The following is a 25,387-nucleotide window of genomic DNA, read 5'->3' on the forward strand; positions in this document are numbered from 1 at the left end:
GGAATTTCCCCACGGAAAGGTTTGTCCAGCCCTGGCACAGGCTTTCAGGGTGGTGGTGGAGTCCCCATCCTTGGAAAGATTTAAACATCATGTGGATGTGGGATATGGGGACATGGGGCAGTGGTGGCCTTGGCAGACTCCACATCTATAGAGGGCTTTTCCTACCTCAACAATTCCCCGATTCCATAAAACACTTGCTGTGACAGACACAAGTTACCCAATACAATTATCCATACTGTCACTTTGTTCCTTTGTAGCTCACAATATTTCTCCCTCCTCTTTCCCTGCAGGCCCAGCACAGGCTCCTCTGCATCTCCAGTTCTCCAGAGTCTCTCACTTCAGATTTTCTTGGCACAAAACATCTATCAAACACATCTGACTGTGAATTGGTCCTGCGAGCACAGGATGCTCTCCAGGGCTGTTTTTATATAATCACAGCATCCCAGAATGGTTTGGATGAGAAGAGACCTTAAAACTCATCTCATTCCACCCCTGCCATGGCAGGAACACTTCCCACTGTCCCAGGTTGCTCCAAGCCTCATCCAGCCTGGCCTTGGACACTGCCAGGAATCCAAGGACCGCCACAGTTCCAGGATTGTGGAGCAGCTGCCTTCTCTCCAGATGGAAAACACCTGATACTTCATTCAAACACTCATGCCCATCTCTCAAAGTACAGCTCTGATTCCACAGAAGGCTCACAAAGCAACTCTTGAAAGAGTTTGATCAAAAGACTGCAGGGATTTACAGACAGACAGAAAATGTCAGCTATTTTCATTCTCAACTGCATCATTTATAATTGCTCCTCGTCGGGGAGTGAGCTCATGGGTGAAGCTGCTGCTGCTCTCTTCAGACAAAGCTGCCATCTGACAGGTCTCAGCTATTTTGGCAGGAAATATGATTCATTTTTTGTCACAGGCATGCAGCTAGGTGCACATTATAAGCCAAATTCTTACATAAGTACCTTCATTTGCTAAAATTACTGCTTATTCTCCTTCTAAGAAAACCTGATGCTGCCATTCAGCTCCTGTCTCGCCACATGAAGGAAGGTGCACCTGGAGAAGGGACGTGCCCCTTGTCCAAAAATAGTTTCCTCTGAAGCTGTGACCAACCAGGGAATGCAAAGCACACTCCTACAGCATCCTGCTGCATTTGGGGGCTCTCTTGGCTTGCCTGGAGCCTCCCACCAGAGATATAAAAGTATTCCAGTGTGAGCTGCAGCCTTGTGTTCCACTGAGCCATCTGCAGCTCTGCAAGCCGGGCCCAGATCTTTGTTTCTGTCACCTCCTGTGGCTTTGCTGGACATCACAGCAGCTGGAGAGGGACTGGAGAGAGCCCAGAGCTCCAGATCAGCCAGCGTGGATCTGCCTGGATCCACGGAATTGTTTTGTTACGCTGACAAACAGCTCATTTCCATGTCTGTCACTGCTCCACTGGCAAAATCCCATCTCCTGAGAGAGCACATGGCAGCTCTACCTGACCTAGAGTTCTGTGGATAGAGTTTGTCTGCTTCCCATGGCTTTTTCACCTCTTCCCAATGCTGGCTCCTGCATTTTAACCACCATCCTAATGCACCAACAGTCCCTTGCCTCATTTTGAGCTCAGGACAGGTCCTGATCTCTGTGTCACCACTGAGAGAATACCTGGAGCTGTGCCAGGCCCTGGATGATCCCTGGGGGTCCCTTCCAGTTCAGGAGAGTCTGTGATTAATATTACCAGTTTATCAATGTATATATTATGTATCATCAACATTTATATATATATTATTATATAAATATAATATATATTTATCAATGTATATAAAATGTATAATTAACATTTCCCCCCCTAGATCCAACAGAGGAAGTGTGTCCTACCGTCACAAGAAAATCCTGACAATTATTTTCTGGTGCCCTTTCATAGGATGCTAAAGTGCACATTTCTCCCACGTTCTACTCTCCTATTTCTGAAGAGCTGTACCTGTTTTATTTTGAATTCCATTCATTCAGCCGGACACAGAGTTCAGCTGGAACGGGGTCAGTTGTCGATAAAACAGAGTAAGAACTGGAACTGTCCAGCTGTTTAATTACTATCAGGTACTATTTCATAGCTGCTGCTTCTGGCTTGTCTCACCTTCAGAGAGACAGGGAGTCCTGCTGTGCTTGCCTTATCACAGAATCCACAGGAACACGGAATGGTTTGGGTTGAAATGGACATTTAAGTCGATTTCATTCCACCCCTGCCATGGCAGGGACACCTTCCACTGTCCCAGGGTGTCCCAGTGTCCAGCCTGGCCTTGGGCACTGCCAGGGATCCAGGGGCAGCCACAGCTGCTCTGGGAATTCCAGCCCAGCCCCTCCCCACCCTCCCAGGCAGGAATTCCTTCGCAGTCTCCCACCCATCCCTGCCCTCTGGCAGCGTGAAGCCATTCTCCCTTGTCCATCACCCCGTGCCCTTGCCCGGAGCCTTAAACGCCGTCCCGCTTTGGGACCCAGCTCCTCCCTCCCTTCTCGCCTTGTGGTTTGCGTTTAGCTCTCCTATCCCCGAAGCTTCTTTCTTCCTCTCGCGCCCATTATTCACATCCTCCCGCATTATTCACATCCTCCCGCACGGGTTATTCCGCCTCACGCCTCGGTCCGGCACTGCTGCCCGGCATCGCCGCCCGGCACCGCGGGCAGCGCGCTCGCCCCGTCCGCTCCCACCCCGACGCGCGCCGGGTGCCGCCCCACACTTTGGACCCTCCTCGCTTCCCGTCCGCCCCAGGGGAGCGACCGGCGGCGGAGCCGCAGCTTCACCCGGAGGAGGCGGTGGCGGGACGCGAGCCCTGAGGCGGCCGAGCCGCTTCCTCCTCCTCCCTCCTCCTCCTCCTCTTCCTCCCCCCCAAGATGGCGGCGGACCCCGCGGATCAGTTCTGCGTGGCCGAGGAGCGCAGCGGCCACTGCGCCGTGGTGGACGGCAACTTTCTCTACGTGTGGGGAGGATACGTGGTAAGGCGGGCAGGGGAGCCGGCGAGGAGCGGCGGGAGCGGGCTCGGGGCGCGGGGAGCGGAGCAGCCCCGGGCAGGGCAGGGGGGTCCCCCCGGCGGCCCTCAGCCCACGGCGGGTGCCCGGGGCTGTGGCGCGGGCGCTGATTGGCTGCGGCGGCCGCGCGCCGTTCGAATGGCGGCGGGAGGCGCTGAGGGGACGGCGGGGACGGCGCTGAGGGGACGGGCGGGAGACGCTGAAGGGACGGCTCTGAGGGCACGGCGGTGCCGGCTCTGAGGGGACGGCGGTGCCGCTCCGGTCGCCTCGTCCCTCCAGCCTTTCCCCGCGCGATCAGCGCCCTCCTCCTGCCCCGCTCGCCCGTGTGGGGCAGGGCTGGTGGAGCCGGTTCGCTCCTTCCAAGCCGCCCGTCCTTCGCTCCTCAGCGCGTCTCCCTTCAAACCTTGACGCTGTAATTTGTGGCTCAGCTTTTCCAGGGTGTCATTCGTGTTCTCGCTGCTGAGTCCCTGTGTTTTTTGTTTGGTAGTTGTTGTGCGGTGCTTACAGCGCGTTTTCCTCCCGTAGAAAGCGCTGCTGTCACCTCCAAAACAAACTGGTGGCAGGCTGAAACCCACCCACAATTTAATTTATTTTTTTTTTCATAAAAAGAAGCTTATGCTTCTGTCATAAGTAAATCCTTGTGTCTTTTAACTCTATGAATACAACCCAACTACATCAAATACATCCACTTCGTTTTACCTGTTATTTTTCTGTTTCTGTTCATCTTGTCTGTCTGTGCACATTGGCCATAAAATTGCAAATACCTGTGCTTGGTGTAATTCCTGGTCTTGAGCAGGTGCAAACTGTTATTTCTATAAAGATAGTTCATATTCTATATATATAGAATATATATGTGCAGAATACTTCATATTCTATGTATATATGTTCTATAATCCTTTATATATCTATTCTATATAAAATATTCTCTATATATTTCTTATGGTCTAAGGTAACTTTAAAGTGTTCAAAACTTGTCTTTCTGTACTCAAGCCAAGAACTCTAGTGAGAAACTCCTGGATTTCAACTCCACAATACTCTGTAGAAATAAATATCCCCATAATCGCTGGTAATCTTTAGTTGTTTTTATGCTCTGGTCTTTAAAATAGAGGTTGAACTACTGAGCACAACGTTTTTAAAAGTTTTCTAATAAAAAATTGTGGGTTCGTGGCACATTCAAAACAGTGTATATGAACTTCAGCAGATAAACTTTGCAAGGGTTCTTAGTAATTTTCCGTATTTATCTGTTGAAAGTGTTATGAAGGTTGTTGCTCTGTAGGCAGCCCTTTGCACAGATAAATCATCTTGCACGTGTTGCTGCTGGACTCCTGCCCAGCCAAGTTTATTTTTGGCATGGGGTGTTTGCTCAGAGCTGCTTCAGGAGCAGGTGCTCGGCCTGGGACACCTCCGGGTTAAACAGAGACAGCTTGAGCCCCGTGCAGAGCCTGCCAGGGTGTGTGACAGCCGAGCAGGGCTGCCTGCAGAATAAATCACCACAAATAGCATGAACCTGCCTGCCTGGCACCTTCCACAGTGAGAAATTCATAACAAAGCATCACGTGAAGGCAGGTCATCAATAGCAGTAACTGGATTGGCACTAATTAAATTGCAGTTTTGTGTTTAACTTGCTCACGTTTGTTTTGTTTTGAGCCAGTTTTTATTTGTGTACTGACTCTGGCTGCTTACTCACTGCCAGGCTTTCATTTCTTCCTGGTGCCAAGGCAGTAATTAATGCTGTACTTGTTACTCACTGCATTTTTTGGGGGCTTCCTCTCCTGTTTGTTGTTTTTCCCTCATCATTATTTCCCAAATTATTTTCCTTTCTTAATGACCTCTGTTCGGGGCTCTTCATAAATCTTTTTTTTCCACAGAAGAATTCATTTTCTTCTTTATATTTGACACCTTGGTCTTTCAAGTTACTGCTGCAAGTAACTTTTTGAGTTTTCATTCCACTGTTTATGTTCTATTTTTTATTTGTCCATAATGCCAATGGAAACAGTTCCTGATCAAAAGTACCTAAATGAGTTTTAATTCAGGAGTTTCAGATCTGGTTGATGTTGTTACACATCTTTTCTTGGCAAAATGTGAAGTTGTTCAATCTGTGCCTTTATTGAGCAGTCCTGAGGAGGAATGAGTTGTTTATTTTAAAATAAATTAATTTCTGATCAGAGCAGTAACACTGGGGTGTGAGTTCTGGTTTCCTTGAGATCATTCAGTGTTGCTCAGTAACCTGGCTTGGCATTTCATGTAAAACCACAAAAAGCAGAACTGACTGAACATTTCAATGTTCCCCTTTCAGTCCATTGAAGAAAATGAAGTTTATCTGCCCAGTGATGAGCTCTGGATCTATGACATGGACAGCGGGCTCTGGTGAGTGGCACATTTATATTAAATTATCACCTAAAGCTGATTTTTGTCACAGATCTGCAGGAAAAGCCTTCAGGGACTTTGGGCATGTTAAACAGCAGGTGTTTAATGTCAGCATGAGGGACAGAGCTGGACTGGCAAATGAACCCCAGGAAACAAACCCTGCTGAAGGTGAATTAATTATTGTGTGCAAGGGCAGGGTGGCTGCAGGCTCTGTTAGCACAGCTGCCTTTACCTGGCAGTTTGTTCTGGCTGAGGTTTGTTACATTCACTTTTATGTTAGAACAGTTCAACACTGGCTGCTTGAGCTCTTGATCCACTTACAGTTATGTGTTTATTATTTTGGTATTAATTCCATGTGCATTGCAACTCAAACAATAACTTCCCCTTTTTCTCTTTCCTTCCACTTTCTTTTTTCCTCCCAAAAATAACTCAGAACTTGCCCTTTTTCCTTCCACTTCTATTCCTGCCATTTTTCTCTTTCCCTCCACTTTCTTTCCCCACCCCGCCTTTTTTGTTTCCCTCTTCCCCCTTTTTTGTCTTCCATTTTCCTTTTCCTTTTTCCTTTTCCTTTTTCCTTTTTCCTTTTTCCTTTCCTTTCCTTTCCTTTCCTTTCCTTTCCTTTCCTTTCCTTTCCTTTCCTTTCCTTTCCTTTCCTTTCCTTTCCTTTCCTTTCCTTTCCTTTCCTTTCCTTTCCTTTCCTTTCCTTTCCTTTCCTTTCCTTTCCTTTCCTTTCCTTTCCTTTCCTTTTTCCTTTCCTTTCCTTTCCTTTCCTTTTTCCTTTCCTTTTTCCTTTCCTTTTTCCTTTCCTTTTTCCTTTCCTTTCCTTTCCTTTTTCCTTTCCTTTTTCCTTTCCTTTTTCCTTCCCTTCCCCTTCTCCTTTTCTCCCTTCCCTTCTTTTCTCCCCTTTCCTCTCCTCCCATTTCCCTCCATTCTCTTGCCCCATTTTTCCCCTTTTTCTCTCTTGCCCCATTTTTCCCCTTTCTCTCTCTCATCCCATTTTCCCCTTTCTCTCCCTTGCCCCATTTTCCCGCTTTTTCTCTCTTGTGCCATTTTTTTCCCCTTTCTCTCCCTTGCCCCATTTTCCCCCTTTCTCTCCCTTGCCCCATTTTTTCCCCTTTTTCTCTCTTGCCCCTTTTCCCCCATTTCTTTCCCCCATGACCCCAGTTTGCTGTCCCTTTTTGTGGGAAGGGCTGCCCAAAGCCTTTCACACTCCTTGCTTTTCCTTTCTGTGCTCCCAGGGATCAGCAGAGGGATCAGGCTTAAACAGAATTTTCCAGGTTCTGTTTAACCAGGATCTCCTGGCCTGCCTGAGCTCTCCTCAGTTTTCCATTTCTGACATGCCAGCACTGCCAGATTCTCATTTCAGGAGTTCCTGGAGTTAATAATGTTTGCACATTCTGAATAATTAATGTTTCAGCTCTACTGAAGCTTTCCTAATGTGAATTTCACCTCCAAAAAATCAAAAAACTTTAGAGACACCCAACATCCGCCTGGGATTTCTCTTCCACCACAGGAGTCCAACTTCACCTGCAGCTCCTACCTATGGCCCAAACTGGATTTTCACCTTGAAATCTAAAAATTCTGAATAAATCTCTTTGGGATTGTTCCATTTTGCCAGCTTGGAAGGGGTTTAATGTATTTTTTTTTAAATTGCAGGACAATGCACCTGATGGAAGGGGAGTTACCCACCTCCATGTCAGGCAGCTGTGGGGCCAGTATCAATGGCAAGCTGTACATTTTTGGGGGATTTGATGACAGAGGATACAGCAATAGGGTATTGTATTCTTTTTTTCCATAACATTGTATTTTTATAAGTACTAATACTGCTCATCTGGTGTCTTTTTATTTGAATTAAAGAGAAATTTTTATTTATTGAAACCTTCTATATTTATGCCACTGCTTTCCCAATTGGTTTTTTAAAAATATTCTGACAACCTAAATTGGGACTAATCTCTGAAAATCTCTTTTTGCTCTTTGATAGCAATTCACTGCTTTAAATAATCAGGTAATAATTAAGGTTAAAATAGAGCTACCAGCTTTCCTTGTAACTGAAAACAATTAAGAAAATAGATTAAATGAGTTGTTTAATCATTGAATAGAAATAAAGTTAGAAATTTTCTAGTCTGACTAGAAAATCAGTGAAATGGAGCCTCTGCTGAAACTTTCTGCCAATTCTCCACTTTATTTTTGTGGTGTATTTCCCATTTTAAACCCACTGCCAGTTCCTCTTTTATTTCCAGCCTTCTGGGGGTGGTGGGTTGTTTTTTCTGGTGCTGATTTGTGGTTTTTCTGAAAACATTGTCATTTTTCTTTCCTTTCAAGCTCTATTATGTCAATTTGAGAACAAAAACCGGAACCTACAGGTGGAAAAAAATCACAAATTTTAAAGGTCAACCTCCCACACCTCGGGACAAACTCTCCTGCTGGGTGTACAAAAACAGGTACAAAAATACTGAAAATATTAAAAATATGTGATTTGTCTTAATTGTAGAGAGAAAGGGTTAAAAAGTGAAGAGAACTCAGGGTTGGGGTGGAGGAAACTCTGATTTTTAGCTTGACTTGCTGGGAGATTTTGTAATAACTTTGTAGCAGAGTTTCCTCACATGAGCCAATGGTAAATAAATGGTGAGCTGAACGAATGGTAAATAAAACCCCATTTTAGGAGAGGGCTGGGAGATTTAGGGCAAATTTGTGGAATGTTTTACACTTTAGAAAGCAATCATGCATCTATTAGATGATTTTAACACATTAAAAAGGTATATAATTATTTAAAAAGTATATTTAAAAGTATATTAAAAAACAGTATAAAATTACTTTCTCTGCAATATTCATTATTTGAAGCATTCCATTTCCCTGCAATAAATCCATTCAGTGGATTTCCAAGGATTTTAACAGCAGAGGCATTTCAGGGATTATCTTTATCTTGCAAGGCTGAGTCAGCCTGGACATTTGTGTTGGAAAAGTGACTGAGAGTGTTTAGAAAACAGAAATACTCCAGACTTTCTGTTTGTTGTGGGAAATGTCTGGATAATGAGGCAGAAGTGATCACAAGCAGGTGCCCTGTCAGTGATTTATTATTAAATGTGTTACAGACAGGTCAGAATGTGATTTATAGTGCACATTATCAGATGGAAATGATTTATTTCTTTCTGGACTCCACATCTAAAGAGGTTTTGTATAACTGTGCAATGCCCCTGGGTGCCAGATCTTGGTTTAGTAATTCTAATTTAACTGCAGAGCTAGGGAAGTACAGATATTTGAACAACTCCCTAGCTTTAACACAAGATTATTCAAAATTAAATGCATTTATTCAAAGCATTGTGTCACCTGCATGCTGAGAAAATCACCTGCTTCAGATAATAGAGTGGAACCTTTTGATGTAAATAAAGATTATTTATGAGTGGCCCTTTACTGGGTGGAATATTGGGCTGGGAGCTGTGTGAGGATCCTTCTGTAGTGCTTGGTTGAAAAATTTAATTTTAAGCCAAAAAAAAAACTGTTTGTGTCCTGTGGGACAAACCTGGGGAACATTTCTTGCCAAAAATTGGACACAGAAAATAAAAAATGCAGCAGGAGCACAGGAACTTCACTAGGAGAGGAGGCATTTCACTGTCCTGGGTTTTATTTCCATTTTTGCCTGAGAACAGCACTGGAAATGAACTTTTGGAGAAAGGAGCAGAGACTTTGAGGTGTCTGCAGTCATTTCCTGGTGTGCTTTCAGTCGGGTTTGCTGAGGGCTGTGCCCTTCCCCTTGTTTGGGTTTGCACCTTCAGCTGCAACACAAAATATTCTCATTGCTGGTATCTCTGCCAGTGCAGCATAACCCAAAATATTCATCATTTTAATCTTGTTTCCAAAAGATTGAGCTGGTTTTGATGTTTCAGGCTGATTTATTTTGGAGGTTATGGCTGCAGGAGGCACAACGAGCTCAGTGACTGCTTCGATGTCCACGATGCCTTTTGGGTAAGAGCTTTCCCCCATTCCCACTCATTTCTGATTAAAAAAAAATCATTTTTATCATCCCTGATGAGCATGAAAATCTGATTTTTCTTTTATTTATAGCATCAGCAGAAATGCAAATTTGGAATCTTTTTTAGGTTTGAAATTCCGATTGAAATTTGAAATTGAGGTTTGAAATTCCAGATGCTGCACGTTGGGAGGGGTGGTTGTTCCACATATTCCAAACTGCCAGTGCTGGCCTTGGAGTGCAGTGAATTAAATGCTGGATTTTAATCTGAAGGCATATTTTAAAGCTGAAAATCACAGAAAATTTAAATAAATTGTATAATTAAATGTAATAATTTTTATAGTTTACTTCTTTGGAGTAACGTCAGGGAATTTATAGCTTCCCAAGTCTAGCTGACAAATACTCTGAGTTAATTTATTGAGTTTATTTTCCAGAAAGATGCCTGGATTATCAACTTTCCTACAGTAATTTCTTAAAATTAATACAAAGATGACTGAGCAGAGCATTGACAGAAATCTCCTGACATCAAATATTAAAGACTGCTACCCAAGGATTGGTTTTTTACAATTTCTCAGTGTGTTACAATGAAATTTAGCAGGTGAAATTTGCTGCAGTGTCTGATGTTGGGGCCCAAGGCCAATTTTGAGGTGTCACAGCCTGAACATCCCTGGGTGCTGCTGGCCCTCAGGTGGATCTGAGCTGCTGCAGCATCCTTAAAATATCACCACACATTTCCATCAAATTGCCTGTTTTAGTGTAATTTCTGTTTGGACAGATCCCTTCCAGGTTTGTATCCTTCAATAAGCAGCAAGATTTTAACATAAAATATATATATTTAAAATAAAATACATATATTTAAAATAAAATATATATTTTTTTAAATTTCTCCTTTTTTTTTTTTTTTAGGAAGGACAGATATTCTGGGGATGGCACAATGATGTTCATGTTTTTGATACAACCACACAGACTTGGTCTCAGCCAACAATTCGAGTGAGTGGTTTTTAGTCTCAATTTGGATTTTACTGAGTTTTAAATCATGATTGTGCTCTAGAAATTGGGGACACCTCCCACTGTCCCAGGGTGCCCCAGTGTCCAGCCTGGCCTTGGGCACTGCCAGGGGCAGCCCAGGAAATCTGGGAATTCCCAATGTCCCACCCATCCCTGCCCTCTGGCACTGGGAGCCATTCCCTGGCTCCTGTCCCTCCATCCCTTGTCCCCAGTCCCTCTGCAGCTCTCCTGGAGCCCCTTCAGGCCCTGCCAGGGGCTCTGAGCTCTCCCTGGAGCCTTCTCCTCTCCAGGGAACATTCCCAGTTTTCCCAGCAGAGGGAAATCTGCAAATCTGAATCCCTGTACAATCCCCATGGAAAACCTCTCACAGCAGAGCTCTGCCTCATTGAGATGAAAATATTCCCCAAAGTTCATAAAACCCAGCTGAGTTTATATAAGAACTCAGCAGAAGTTGTATCTTTTAAAGAGTGTCTGGCAGCTTTTTATGATCTTTGGGATGTTCTAAAATCCCTCTAAAACCAAATGCAAAATGTGAAATTCCCATTGCAAAGTAAAAGCCACCTTCAGTTTTGCCACCTTCAGTTCTGATTTACACAGGGAGGACTTTTTGGCACGTGGATATAACGTCAAATTTTAAGATGTGATTTCCAGAGGTTTTCCTGATGGTTTGTAGATCAGCAAATAAAACTGTCCAGGAGGTTTTGTGGTGTTCTGAAGGATTATTTTGGTTCTTTCAGGGTGGAGATCCACCTCAGCCTCGAGCAGCTCACACATGTGCTGTGCTGGGAAACAAAGGTTACATCTTTGGAGGACGAGTGCTGGTAATTCAATATTTTCTTAGCAGTCATCTTATTCTTTTGGAAGTTTTTGTTTTTTTTCTTTTTTTCTTGTCATTTTGTAGTAAGAAAAAAAAATCCCAAATGCTTTTGGCCTAACCTGGGTGTTCAGGGCTCTGTATGCAGGATGCTGCTTGTCATCACCCTCTACAAAAAGAAGAATATTTCAGTCTATAATATTAATGATTGTCCCAGAAAAGGTAAACCACAGATGATTGTGTGGTAAATAACAGATTTGAGTTGGCTTTCTAATTGAATTTTGCCAGTTTTTGCACATAAGTGACTGACATAGAGATGTCTGGAAGAGGTCATGGACAAAAGGATGCAATCTGTGCATAAATAATTTAGGCTTGGATGTGGCTGTGTAATTTTTACTCTCCCTGACACTTTCTAACTGAAACAAGCCACAGGCACCACCCCCCTGATTAAAGCAGGGAGATACTCAAACCTCTCAGCAGCACTTGGAATTTCTCCAGTGCTAATTAAAGGAGATTTTCTGCTCAGTTCCTCTCTGCTGAAGCACTGATGTGAGAAACAGATCCTGTAAGGCAAGTTAAAACCTCCCAGTTTCAGTGACTGTGCACTCTTGTGTTTTATTTTAATGGAAGTTTTCAGCTCTTTTCACTACAGCTGATTTAGATCCTTTAATCCTACTCAGCTAGAGGATGAGCCTGGATGTTTTCTATCTCCAAAATTGACAGTGAAGAAGCTTCTGAGAGCCCCCAGTGCTGTGTTCCCGTAGTTGTGCCCTAAAAAAGAGAAGGAATTAGTTTGGGAATGAACATATTCCAGCTCCACCTTGGAAAGCTGCCACAGCCTCAGCCCTGTATTCCCAAACCCTGGCAAACAGGGCAGTGTAAAACTGCCCTTTGTTCCCCATTCCCTGATTTTCCTGCTGGAACATTCCTTTCTAATCTGCACTCCTTGCACTCCTGCTGCTCAGAGTGACCACACCGTGTCCAGCCACTTCCCACCTGCAGGAAGTTTTTATTTAAGTGCCTTTCCAGAGCAAACAGAAAAGCAAAGAATTGAAATGGATCCTGTTTGTTCCTGCCATGATGTGACCTTTGATTCAGGATCCCTGAAATTGTTCCTCAAGCCTGAGAGAGCTGCACTCAGCACCTCCCAGAGCTTTGGCCAAAGTGGGTTTGCAGATAACTGAAGGAAATCAAGAGATTGGAGGAGAGTGAAAAATCAGAGTTATGTGAGCCCTGTGCTGTGTGCTCACAGCTGTTCACAGCCCAGTCCTGCTCCTCCCTCAGGGAGCTGGGAGGAAAATCCCCAAATGTGGGGGTGTAAAGGTGCCTGGGGTGGTTTGTGCTGCCCTGGCAGCTCCTCCTGAGCACACAGAGCTCATGCCCAGGGCTCTGTGCCCACCCCGGCCTTGCTGCACCCCTGAGCTGCTCTCCAGCCCCAGCTGGGCTCCCCTGCAGCCTCTGCCACTGCAATTCTCATTTAGCTGCAGCTCACCTCTCATCCTGCACTGCCCTCACAGCATTTACCCTCAGGCTTCTGTTTGACTGCAGCATTCTGATCTTAAAAGGTTTTTTTTTTTCTTCAGCTTCCTTAAAATCTTGCTAAATTTCAGTGAAAGCACTTGGGAAGCCGTGTCAGAGAAGAGAGAAATTGTGGAAAGCTGTGTGTAATTCTGTAGGAGAGCAGCAAGTGTAATTCTCATTATTGATCCATTTTCCTGTCCTAGAAATAAATGGAAGGAAACATAAAAAAGGTGAGGGAACATTCAGTGGGGCTTGAGGAATTCATGTAAGTCATGAAAAGAAAAAGCTAAAGACAGCAGGAAACCACTCAATTTCCTGACCCCAGGAATAATTCCTGCCCAAAGGATGAAGTTTTGCTTTTCTCCAGAAATTGAGGAGCAAACATGGGGTTGCTCTGCTCCTCCTTCTCCTTCTAGTTCACCATAATACAAATCTTCCCAGGGAAAAGGCTCTGCAAGGAACCAGAAAGGGCCAGGAAGTGTCATGAGGCTTCTCCTATTCATCTTTCTGGGAGGAAAGGGCACCTTTTTCCAAACTTGGAGCTAGAACTGGTAAAAGAAGATGATGATGATGATGGTGATGATGATGATGAGAATCAGTTGTACCAGGAATCATTTGAAAACAGGCTCAGAAGTGTTATGTGGACTCAGTTCCTTCAGGTAAGCCCCTGGAAAAACAGAAATGGGAGAAAGTGGGAAGGAAGGAGAGTTAGTCCAGAAGTTGATGTGAGTCTTTTGTTTGATTGAAGTGGAAAAGTTTCATGTTGAGAATGAGGTAAATAAACCAAAGTCTTTGCAGCAGCTCTTCACACATCTGGTGCCTTAATGTCAGCATGTTTGTATTTGCTGTCAGCCAAGCTCAGAGCATCCATGGAGCTGCAGTCCTTCTCTTGGCAAAGCTTGGAGCTGGAGTAGCTTTTGCTTGGAAATCCAGGAGGGAGAGCTGCAGAATTCCTGGCAATAAGGGCACCCTTAAAGCCTCTCTTGCAGAAATCCTGGCAATAAGGGCACCCTTAAAGCCTCTCTTGCAGAATTCCTGGCAATAAGGGCACCCTTAAAGCCTCTCTTGCAGAATTCCTGGCAATAAGGGCAACCTTAAAGCCTCTCTTGGTGCTGACCTGCACTGAGCTCACAGAAATCAACTTGCAGAGATAAGCAGAGTGTCAGGAGCCCTTGGAGCTCCAGGGAAATTCCAGCCCTCTCAGGAGCCTTGGTGCTCTTAAACCAATTAAAAATCATTTTAGGATTGGCAGAGGATGATGAATTAGAGCAGGAAGGATAAATCCATGAGGAGCTGTGCAAGTGATGCTCCTGTAAAACTCTGTGCTCCAGCTTCCCAGAGAGGGCTGGGGCAGGAAGGGGCTTTGTTTGTTAAAGTCTCAGTCTTGGACACTTGGTGCTGTTTTGGATCCCAAATGAGCTTGCTGTAATTCTGCATCTGCCCAGCTGTTGAACCATGAGAATGCAAAGGTTTTCTGATGTCCCAGGGAGCAGGAAAGAGAATTTCTCCATCTTCTGCCTAATGCCCAGGAAAGGAAAGTCAGCAAGGAGGTCTTGAACAGGATCCTCTTGAAACCTTAATTTTCACCATAGCAGCAACTCTCTGGTAGATATCCTTTATATCAAATTGGATTACTCCAACATGATTATTCCCAGTTGTAGAGGCCAGGAAGTTGGGTTTGTCCCCAGAAGATCCCAACTGCATTTTGCTTTCAGCTTGGATGATTTGACCCCTCATGATTTCAAAGGAAGGAGTAGGGAAGTGGAGAGAGGAGTCATGGAAGACAGATCTGGCAGCTGGACCACACTTGGTTGTGTTTAGGTTGTTTTTAGGTTGTTTTTAGGCAATGCCCCAAACCCTCACAATCTGCTGTGTTTATGCTGTGTCCCTCCCCAAAGTGCTGCTCCCCATTCCCCTCCCAGCCCAGCAGGGTTGGCAGTGCTTGGCAGAGGAGTTGTGGCATTCCTGAAATCCCTGAGAGATCTCCCAGAGCTGTGCTGGGCAGCTCTGGGCTCCCTCAGCTCCCTGCTGGGTACCAGCCCTGCTGTCAGCCTGGCTCTGCCTCAGAGGATCTGCACCTGGAGAAAAATCCTTTTTCTAATAGATCTATGGACTGCCCAGGGAGAAAAGGAGTTGGAAGGTAAGGCAAGAACCATTTCCCTACTTCCCAGCTGGTGTTTGTAGCTCCCAGGGGAATCCCAGCTCCCAGGCAGGCAGAGAAATCCTTTTATCACCTTCTCCATCTCCAACCCCAGGCAGATGAGCAGGAGGGAAGATTTCCCATTTGATTTTAATGGCAAATGCTAAAGGGTCCTCAATAAACCTTGCTGGTGGTCACTTGGTGAAAGGAAAAGAGGGAAAAGCACAAATGATGGACATTTCTGGGAATAGCCAGAGTACAGCACTACCAGGATACTCCAAGGAGTAGTGACCAGACAGGAGGATCCAAACTTCTGCTCACAGAGCCAAGGAGAGTCAAACACCTTCTGCACTGCCCTGCCAGGAGTTCTGTGGATGGAAATTAAAAACATTTGCAGGAACTGGATAAAGTCCCACAAATTCTTCACTTTTAGAAGCTAAAATTGGCCCCGTAGTGCTGTTGCATGACTGGAAATATTTCTGCCAGGCACTTTCCTGAGTGTTGCATGGTTTTTGTGAGGAGAAAAGCTTTTCATCTGCCTCATAATTCAGATTTATGTTAAGGCAAGTGGGTACAGATTTCTTCAAACTATTGGTGCTTGGAATATTCTGTCCCAGGAAGGCCTCACTGAAATATTTGGTTTATTGTTTGCCTAAAATAACCCGAGTGGGATTTTATTTCTTTGTTTTAGCAAACCAGAATGAATGATTTGCACTGCCTGAATTTAGACACTTGGACTTGGTCTGGAAGGTAAGTTTGCTTTTGTAACCCTTCAAACTGAATGTAGAAGATGGAAACATATTGTTAAATAGCTCCAGAGCTGTTCCTGCAGCTTTTCCAAGAGGAGAATGAGGGTCTGGGGACTCCTCAGCTGCTGGGCTCTGATTTCCATGGAATTGAATTTTGATGGTGGAGACTGAGCTTCTCCTGCCGCCCAGCAGGGAGGGATTTAAGCCCTCGTTTGCAGCCTGCCTCCATTCCTCCAGGTGGAATTCCAGCTTTTGGGGCTTTTGTAATGCTGGGTTTGATGGCTGGAGTTACAGCACAAATTGGGAAAGGTCTCTTCCATAAAAGGCCATGAAATCCTTAAAAAATGAAGATTTTTCCAAAATTCAAGTTATTTCCATACTGTGATCCAAGAAAAGCTCAGAAGATTTATCCATTATTTAGTATAGTATATATATTAAAAAATATATATTTATATATTGGATCACAGTAAATTTATATATTAAAAATATAAATACTTATATGCTTATATATTGGATTACTGTAGATTTATATAAAATATTTATATTTATATACTTACATATTGGACCACTGTAAATTTATATAAAAACATTTCTATATATTGGATCACTGTAAATTTATATATAAATATTTGTATTTATATATTTACATATTGGACCACTGTAAATTTATATATCAATATTTCTATTTACATATTTATATATTGGATCACTGTAAATTTATATATTAAAAATAGAAATACTTATATGCTTATATATTGGATCACTGTAAATTTATATATAAATATTTATATGCTCACATATTGAACCACTGTAAATTTATATATAAACATTTCTATTTATATATTTATATATTGGATCACTGTAAATTTATATAAAATATTTATATTTATATACTCACATATTGAACCACTGTAAATTTATATATAAACATTTCTATTTATATATTGGATCACTGTGAATTTATATATTAAAAATATAAAACCCTCTATGCTTATATATTGGGTCACTGTAAATTTATGTATAAATATTTGTATTTCTATACTCACATATTGGACCATTGTAAATTTATATATAAATATTTCTATTTATATACTTATATATTGGATCACTGTAAATTTATATATCAATATTTCTATTTATATACTTATATATTGGACACTGTAAATTTATATATCAATATTTCTATTTATATATTTCTATATTGGATCACTGTAAATTTATATATAAATATTTATATTTATATACTCACATATTGAACAACTGTAAATTTGCATATAAATATTTCTATTTATATATTTATGTATTGGATCACTGTAATTTAGGAATCTTCTGTTCAGCTCTTGCAGCACCTCTGCAAAGAGTCCTTGAGAGGCTGAAAAAAAAGATTTAAGACTGAAAAAAGAAAAAAAATTAAGATATTGGTGGAAAAAAAGAGTTTTCAGTGTTTGCTGCTGTTGGCACCTCACAGGAGATAAAGTGTTTGTATTTATTCATTATTATTTATTACTCTGATCACAAAAGGATCTCATAATTATTTATTAATAAATAATGATTTTATTTACTAAACAGGGGAGGTTTTTCTGCTTCCTCAGCTCTGCCCAGCTTTCTGAAGGAATTGCTAACCCAGGATTAGCATCCAGCAGCAGATTGCAAAATTCATTTCAGCTGCACTGCCCACAAGTTGCCTTCCCTGCCTTGAGCTCTACTAAAGTCATTCAGTAATTGGTTATTTCTGGTACTGAGATCATTTCTTGTGCATGAAAATTGAAATTTTATCCATTATCAGTATCTGTTTGATTTTTTTTTTTTTAGCCATCAAAGTCCAGGCTGTCCCTTGGCCAATTTTAAAAGTTTATTTTCTTCACTTGGATTCAAACAAAATTGCAGCTTGGCCTTGAGTGCCAGATTGAGCAGGGCACTTGTGCAATCCCTGTTTAATTATCTCTGATTAACTGGATTTTGGGATCTCAGGATCTTTGCTGTTCACATTCTCAAGCAAACCCAACTAAAATAAAATCAATTTCAATACAGCTCAGCTGAAATAGATTTCAAATGAATTTTATCAATCACAAACCTCCATCTGTTCTGTACTTAGGAATCCCCCCTTTGCTGATATTTATTTCACAGTCTGGGTGAGCCCAGCTTGGAGAGGTGGTAGCTTTTGGATCAGAGGTAAAACCACAAATCCTGGTGTCATTTAAAATCCTTTCCCTCGGAGTGGAGAGCCTGGAGCCCCTCAGGATTCATCCCTTTGATCTCAGTTAACTCTTCCTGCATGTACATGGAATTATTTCTGTATTTAATCTCTCTTTGCACTGGGAAACACCCAAGGTGGCTCTAGGACAAACTGAAATTTCCTGCCAAATGAATTTAAATGAAACCATGAAACAATTTCAGCGCTGACTGCAGATTTGGGGTTTGTTTCTGTGTTTCCCCAGGATTAACATCAGTGGAGAGAAGCCCAGGGACCGCTCCTGGCACACGCTGACCCCCATAGGGGAGGACAGGCTTTTCCTTTTTGGGGGGCTAAGCTCTGACAATGTTCCTCTGAGTGAGTAATGGACAGTAAAAATGGAATTCTGATTCTCTTGTGCATTTCAGATCACACAGACGGGCTGGGGTGGCTGGCAGGAGTCGCTTTTGTAGAAAAGGCAGCTTGTTTCCATGAAACAAACTGAAATTGGCAAAAATCGTTTGAAGATAAATAGTGATTTCACAGCCAAACCCACTGGGAGGAAATTATTTCCTCAATTGACTCAAAATAAAAGGGTTAGGTGTGTTTTAATTCCAGATTTCAGTGCAGGGAGGGTTCTGGGACAACATTAAATCACAAAGAGTGAAGGATGCAGCTTCATAAAGTGCTGATGTTCCTGCTACCTAAATAAAGATGCTCTTGGAGCTGCTTGTGTGAACAAAAAGCCAATTTTTTATCCCAAAACCCATTAATGAGCTTTATAATAATTATTATTATAATAATTCTCTCATTGCAGGTGATGGTTGGATCCACAGCATTGCAACAAATGGATGGAAGCAGCTCACCCATCTGCCCAAGAGCAGGCCCAGGTACAGGAACAGAAATTTGTGTGCTGGAATTGAATCCTTTTTCAAAATGAACCAGGTTTTAAATTCCTGAACTGTATTTTTAAAGAATATTTTAGAATATTAATGCAGTTTGCTTTAACACCTTTTTTTGCCTTCATACCTCATTTTTAATTTCTGTATTTGATACTTTTTTATATGAAAAGATTTCTTTTTTTTGGGTGAAGGATCTGGGTGTCCAACTGACCTGGTGCTCTGTAACCAAATTACTGTTCTATAATCAAACCATAAAATTTGAAGGAATAAATAACCAAGGAGAACAATACAAGCTCATTAATATTTCTAAATTATTAGAAACAGGGGAGGAGAGACCATGGAAAACTTGATTCCTCTTTCATTGTTCAAAAGCAAAATTGAGTGTGAACCCAGTGTTTGAATCATGATCTGTGTTTCTAAGTTAAAAAACTATTGAACTGATTTGCTCTGGATAGTAAATATTCAGATTTTCATTGAATTCATTCCCTGCATTCACCCAGGAACTCCCAGCACAATTTTATATCATAATATCTAGCACAATGTATTTTTAATTACAATATTTATATCATAATATATCAATTTTTTTTCTGATACAAAAATGTCCAGTTCTGCTCTGCTCCTCCCTGCCTTGTTACTGAAATAATAAATTAATTTTCTTCCTGTTTTATCCTTTTCTGGGCTGTCTCTGAAACACAACAGCCACAGCTAAACCAACTTTCCTGCTTTTTACCCTAAAAACTCTTCCAAGCCCAGATTTTCCCAGGAAACCATGGATTTTCCCAGGACACCAGAGATTTCCCCATGAAACCATGGATTTTCCCAGGACACCACAGATTTTCCCAGGACACCACAGATTTTCCCAGGAAACCATGGGTTTTCCCAGGAAACCACAGATTTTCTCAGGAAACCATGGATTTTTCCAGGAAACCACAGATTTTTCCAGGAAACCATGGATTTTTCCAGGAAACCATGGATTTTTCCAGGAAACCATGGATTTTTCCAGGAAACCATGGATTTTTCCAGGAAACCACGGATTTTTCCAGGAAACCATGGATTTTCCCAGGAAACCATGGGTTTTTCCAGGAAACCACAGATTTTCCCAGGAAACTATGGGTTTTTCCAGGACACCATGGATTTTCTCAGGAAACCACAGATTTTTCCAGGAAGCCATGAGTTTTTCCAGGAAACCACAGGTTTTCCCAGGAAACCATGGATTTTCCCAGGAAACCATGGGTTTTTCCAGGAAACCACAGATTTTTCCATTCCCAGAATTGTTAGGGTGGGAAGGGACCTCTGGAGATCCCCCAAGGCAGGGCCACCTGCAGCAGGTGACACTGGGATGTGTCCAGGGATAAAAGGAACCACACCAGAAGCTTAAGTGTGAGCTATTTGTTCCATAACTTTGTATTTTCTGCAGCTGGAAAAGTTTTAAATCAGTTCAGCTGCTCTTCAAATGCAGAGTAATACATCTGTATGTAGTTCTTTTATTTATTTCTCTTACTTTGTAATGAAATTTATTAGTGTCTTTTCCTGATGTTCCTGCAACTCTGATTCCCTCCCTAAATTCTGTACAGAATAATTTCCTTCAACCTCCACTTTTAGCAACTTCTAAAGAATTGCCTTCTCAGGTGATCCTGAATTGGTAGAAAATACTGTTCTCCCTCTGTCCATCAATTTTAGTTTTGCATGCTGGGTTAAAATAAAATACAAATTTTAACTCCTAGATTCCCAATGTTTTCATTCCCATGATTGGTAGAAAATCCTGTTCCTCCCTCTGTCCATCAGTTTTAGTTTTGCATTGGGTTGAACTCCAGAACCATGTATTTAAGCCCTGGATTCCCAATGTTTTCATTCCCATGATTGGTAGAAAATACTATTCCTCCCTCTATCAATTTTAGTTTTGCATGCTGGGTTGAATAGAAAACAAACTGTAACCCCTGGATTCCTCCTATTTTCATTCCCATAACTGGTAGAAAACACTATTCCTTTTCCTGTCAATTAGTTTTATTCAGCCAACGTTTTGCATGCTGGGTTGAAATAAAATACAAATTTTAACTCCTGGATTCCCCATGTTTTCATTCCCAAAGTTGGTAGAAAATCCTGTTTTTCCCTGTCCATTGATTTCAGTTTTGCATGCTGGGTTGAATAGAGCCCCAAATGTTTAACCTGTGGATTCCCCATATTATTATTCCCATCACTGTAGAAAATCCTGTTCCTCCCTCTGTCCATCAATTTCAGTTTTGCATGCTGGGTTGAAATAAAATACAAATCTTAATTCCTGGATTCCCAATGTTTTCATTCCCAAAATTGTAGAAAATCCTGTTCTCCCTCCAGCCATGAATTTTAGTTTTGCATGCTGGGTTGGATAGAGCCCACAATGTTTAACCCCTGGGTTCCCAATGTTTTCATTCCATAACTGTAGAAAATCCTGTTCTCCCTCCACCCATGGGTTCCAGTTCTGCATGCTGGGTTCAGTGAGCCCCCAGTGTTTAACCTTTGGATTCCCCATATTTTCATTCCATAACTGTAGAAAATCCTGTTCTCCCTCCATCCACGGGTTCCAGTTCTGCATGCTGGGTTGGATAGAGCCCACAATGTTTAACCCCTGGGTTCCCAATGTTTTCATTCCATAACTGTAGAAAATCCTGTTTCTCCCTCCATCCATGGGTTCCAGTTCTGCATGCTGGGTTCAGTGAGCCCCCACTGTTTAACCTTTGGATTCCCCATATTTTCATTCCATAACTGTAGAAAATCCTGTTCCTCCCTCCATCCACGGGTTCCAGTTCTGCATGCTGGGTTCAGTGAGCCCCCAGTGTTTAACCTTTGGATTCCCCATATTTTCATTCCATAACTGTAGAAAATCCTGTTCTCCCTCCATCCACGGGTTCCAGTTCTGCATGCTGGGTTCAGTGAGCCCCCAGTGTTCAACCCCTGGGTCCCCATGTTGTCATTGCCATGTGATGCTGTTGTGCTGCAGCCCTGTGTGATTGAATAACGTGCTTTGTTAGAATGTTTAGGTGATAAGTTAGAGCAGCCCATGGGAGGCCAGGAGCTCTCAGGCAGTAGGAAAAGCCTCAGGTTTCGAGCTAGGATGTCAGCAGAGCCCAGGCAGGAAAGGCTTCCCCGTGTTCTCCGTGACCAAGCCCAGATTTCCCTAATGCAGAGCAGGCAGAGACAGATCTGGCACAGGTATGAGGAAGGGAAAAGGTGAGGAACCTGCTAAGGACTGATGAGAGAAAGTGGGAACGTTGATTTTTGCATGAAACTTTGGTGGTGTGTTTGATTTTGCTTCAGTGGCTTTAAAGTCCATCAGCACTGGTGATAGAGCAGAAAAATCTAATCATGAAAAATAAAAATAAACTCCCCACCAGGGGTGGCTGCTGAAGGGGCAGGATCTTTCTGCAAGTTCTAAAGTCAGGATTTGCTTTTGTGGGGTTTTTATGATCAAACTCCCTTGGTGTGCTGGAAGTTCCTGACTCACAGCAAGTGATCCCAGACTCTCTGGGGGAAGGGCAAGACTGGAACAGGAGAACTGGAGATCCAAGTGTCAGCACTGAGCACCCCCCAGGCTGAAAGCCACGAGAAAATTGTACTGCTGAACCAAAGAAAGTGGAAAATTGCAAAAGGAAAAGCTTGGCAAAAGCTTGGTTTGTAGAGTTGCCAAAAAATTTTCCACTGTGGTGATAAATAAGACAAAGTTGATATGCCCAGAATACAGAAAAGTCAAATAATGACAAAATATATTGGTCTGCTGGGGAGTTACACTGCTCTCTTACTTTATATTATTAAACAAACAAGTAATAAATTTTAAGGTGTTATTTTTTACCTCTGAAATAATGGTTTTGCCTTGCTGCTAACCCCAAGCCCTTGTTCCTTGGGCACTGACTGTGTGTGTTTGGTTGCAGGTTGTGGCACACAGCCTGCCTGGGGCAGGAGGGAGAAGTGATGGTGTTTGGGGGCAGCAAGGATGATCTGCTCTTCATGGACACGGTCAGTAACCTGAGCAACAAATCCCATCACTGGGATAATTATAATTAATACCAAATTATGGAGTGGTTTCAGTTGGGAGGGGCTTTAAAGTCCATTTAATCCACCCCTGCCTGGGCAGGGACAGCTCCCAATATCCCAGGCTGCTGCAAGCATCATCCAGCCTGGCCTTGGACACTGCCACAGATGGGGAGTCCAAAACCTCTGGGCAAATAAAGAAATAAATATTATATATTAATTAATATATTAATTGAAGAAAATTAATTGAACTAGGAAGAAAAAGCTGCAACATCACCTGGTCTCTATAGGAAAACTTCAGTATATAAATATATTAATTGATTGATTTTAATTAATATTTTTTAAAAATCCCAAATCAGATTGAGTTTGGCTCTAAAGCTTTGCTCAAATTGGTAACTGAAACCATTCCAAATTACACACCACTGAGGAAATTATTATAATTTACACACCACAGATTATAAATTAATTATAATTTACACACTACTGAGGAATCCCCACCTGAGGCTTTCTTGACTGACAGAATAAAAAGGAATTTGTAATTCAGGTTCCTTATAAATCGTGGTCAAGGAGGATATTTCTAAATCATGTGATAGTAAATGTGACATTAATGTGGGTAAGTTGTTTGCCATTCTCATGGTTCTTTTCTTCTCTTGCTCAGGGTCACTGCAGTGACTTGTTGATATTTCAGACTCAGCCTTATTCCCTGCTCAGGTGAGTTGGAGTTACAGAATCCCAGACTGGTTTAGGCTGGGCTGAAATCCCCTCGTGTTCCATGGGCAGGACACCTCCCACCACCCCAGGTGTTGTTTCAGCAACTGCCCCTGCAGAAATGGGGTGAAATTCCCAATTTCCTCCTCAGGAAATACCTGAGCCCTTCAGTGTGTGGTGCTGCACAGCAGCTGAATCACTGGTGCTGTGTAATTCCTGCACCTGTAATTAACACCTGTAATTAATGCACATCAGCTTTTGCCAGGTGTCATTTGTAGAATATAAATAATTTACTTCAATTTTTCTTTTTTTTTTTTCTATTTCCCTTCCTCAGGCTTTGTCTGGACTGCATTGGGAAGAACGCAGCTCTCTTGGAGAAGCAAATTCCCTGTTTGCCACCCAAACTTGTGCAGGAAGTGCTGAAAAAAATCACATTTTGGGCAGCCATGACCCACAGGCAGGAGAGGAAAGCTGAGACTGAGAGACAAAGCCAGCTGCAGAGCACATGAGGCAGGGCAGGCAGCTGTGGGACACCTCCAGGGCTTGTCCAGAGCTCTGCTGGATTCCTGAGGGAACTTTGACAACAAATCCTTTTCTTGGGAACCTCTCGTTTCCGGTGTTATGGAAAACTGATCCAACTTCATTTCTAAATAATTGTTCACCTCTGCCCTCGTGGTTTTGGCCACACAGCCCTCACAAGCTTTTGTTCTTTTGGAAGGGGACATTTTGTTCTTTTGGAAGGATCCATTTCAGCTGGATAAAATATGGTTGGAATTTAAAAACCCTCCTTGGCCTTACCCCCAAAAAGATAAATTCACCTCGGTGTCTTGGGGATGTTCACACTTTTTCAATCTTAAAGGTAACAAATTTACCACCCCCAGGTGTTGGTTCCACCAGGCTCTGACCAAAATCCAACCCTGGAGCCTCACACCTCACACTCCAAATAGGAAAATCCATCTGGGAATTGTGGAACTTGGAAGAAAAAGCTGCAACACCACCTGGTCTCTATCAGAAAACTTCAGTTCATCACCTGGTTTTACTGTTTCTGTCATCAGGAAATCCTTTTGGAAATAAGTTGTATATTGTATTTTGGATGTGCAAAGTTTATATTTCATTCTTGTTAAAAAAACAACAACAACAAAGTTGTTTATTTATTGTTTAAAAAAAAAAGCAAATGTAGTACTGGTTATTTTTCTGTTTCAAATATTTACTTAACAGGAGCACAGTCATTAAAATTTTATAGAGAGTTGAAGCAAGAGGCATTTGGACATGTTTTTGATGGTTTTAAAGTCTGTAAAAATTAATTATTTGGGGAAAAGAGCTTTGGGAGGAGCAAATTTGTTTCAAAAAGGAATTTTTGTGATTTGTTATTTTAACAGCCTCATTTTATGTGCTGAACTCCCTGCCCCTCATTTTTAGGAGGGGTTCAGATGCCCCCCTGAGCCCCAAGGTTTGATTTTGGGGGGCTCAGGTGCCCCCAGGGTCTGATTTTGGGGGTTTGGGATTGACTTGGTTGATTCAGCTGCCTCCAGGGTTAATTTGCAGAGGCCCAGGTGCCTCCAGGTTCATTTTGTTGGCTTCAAGTGCCCTCAGGGTTAACTCTGGGAGGGCTGAGGTGCCCCCCATGGTTAATTTGGGGGTTTCAGATGCCCCCAGTGGGAATTTTGTTGGGTTCAAGCAGCCCCAGTGTGAATTTACAAGGTTCAAGTGCCCCTGAGTTTAATTTTGGGGTGCTTCTGATGGCCCAAGGTAAATTTTTGGTGTTGTTCAGGTGCCCTCATGGTTCTTTTGCTCCCAGTGTTGATTTTGGGAGGTTCAGATGTCCCCAGTGTAAATTTGGGATGGTTTGGGTGCTGTGATGTTAACTTTGGGGTTATTCAGGTGCCCTCAGTGTTAATTTGGGATAGTTCAGGAGCCCCCAGGGTTAATCTTGGGGTTATTCAGATGCTCTCAGGGTGATTTTTGGGGTGGTTCAGGTGCTACCAGGGTGAATTTAGGGGGTCCTGGGTGCTCCAGTGTTAATTTTGGAGTTGTTCA

General features: G+C 42.6%; 1 protein-coding gene across 2 annotated transcripts; it reads left to right on the forward strand.

Annotated features, from left to right (window-relative positions):
- The first annotated feature begins 2,733 nt into the window (after positions 1-2,733).
- On the forward strand, positions 2,734-24,606 carry KLHDC1 (kelch domain containing 1). 2 transcript variants are annotated; one of them, XM_063159588.1, is made up of 14 exons: positions 2,734-2,963; positions 5,293-5,363; positions 7,020-7,137; positions 7,686-7,804; positions 9,248-9,326; positions 10,237-10,320; positions 11,076-11,159; positions 13,090-13,332; positions 15,505-15,563; positions 18,001-18,113; positions 18,553-18,625; positions 22,543-22,627; positions 23,301-23,353; positions 23,685-24,606. In XM_063159588.1, exons 1-14 carry the CDS (start codon positions 2,862-2,864, stop codon positions 23,857-23,859), a joined length of 1,458 nt encoding a protein of 485 aa, XP_063015658.1. In that variant the 5' UTR covers positions 2,734-2,861; the 3' UTR covers positions 23,860-24,606. The 2 variants fall into 2 exon arrangements, with proteins under 2 accessions (XP_063015658.1, XP_063015659.1); XM_063159589.1 differs by lacking the exon at positions 13,090-13,332 and having other exon boundaries at positions 2,739-2,963.
- Positions 24,607-25,387: the final 781 nt, after the last annotated feature.

Source organism: Melospiza melodia, chromosome 6 (genome assembly GCF_035770615.1).
Source record: "Melospiza melodia melodia isolate bMelMel2 chromosome 6, bMelMel2.pri, whole genome shotgun sequence".
Lineage (NCBI taxonomy): Eukaryota > Metazoa > Chordata > Aves > Passeriformes > Passerellidae > Melospiza > Melospiza melodia.

Excerpts from the sequence above, each read along its gene's own strand:
- KLHDC1 (XM_063159588.1), top strand. The coding sequence starts at position 2,862 with ATGGCGGCGGACCCCGCGGATCAGTTCTGCGTGGCCGAGGAGCGCAGC. Across the intron at positions 7,805-9,247 it reads TGCTGGGTGTACAAAAACAG|GCTGATTTATTTTGGAGGTT; the intron begins GTACAAAAATAC and ends TTGATGTTTCAG. Across the intron at positions 11,160-13,089 it reads TCTTTGGAGGACGAGTGCTG|TTCACCATAATACAAATCTT; the intron begins GTAATTCAATAT and ends TTCTCCTTCTAG.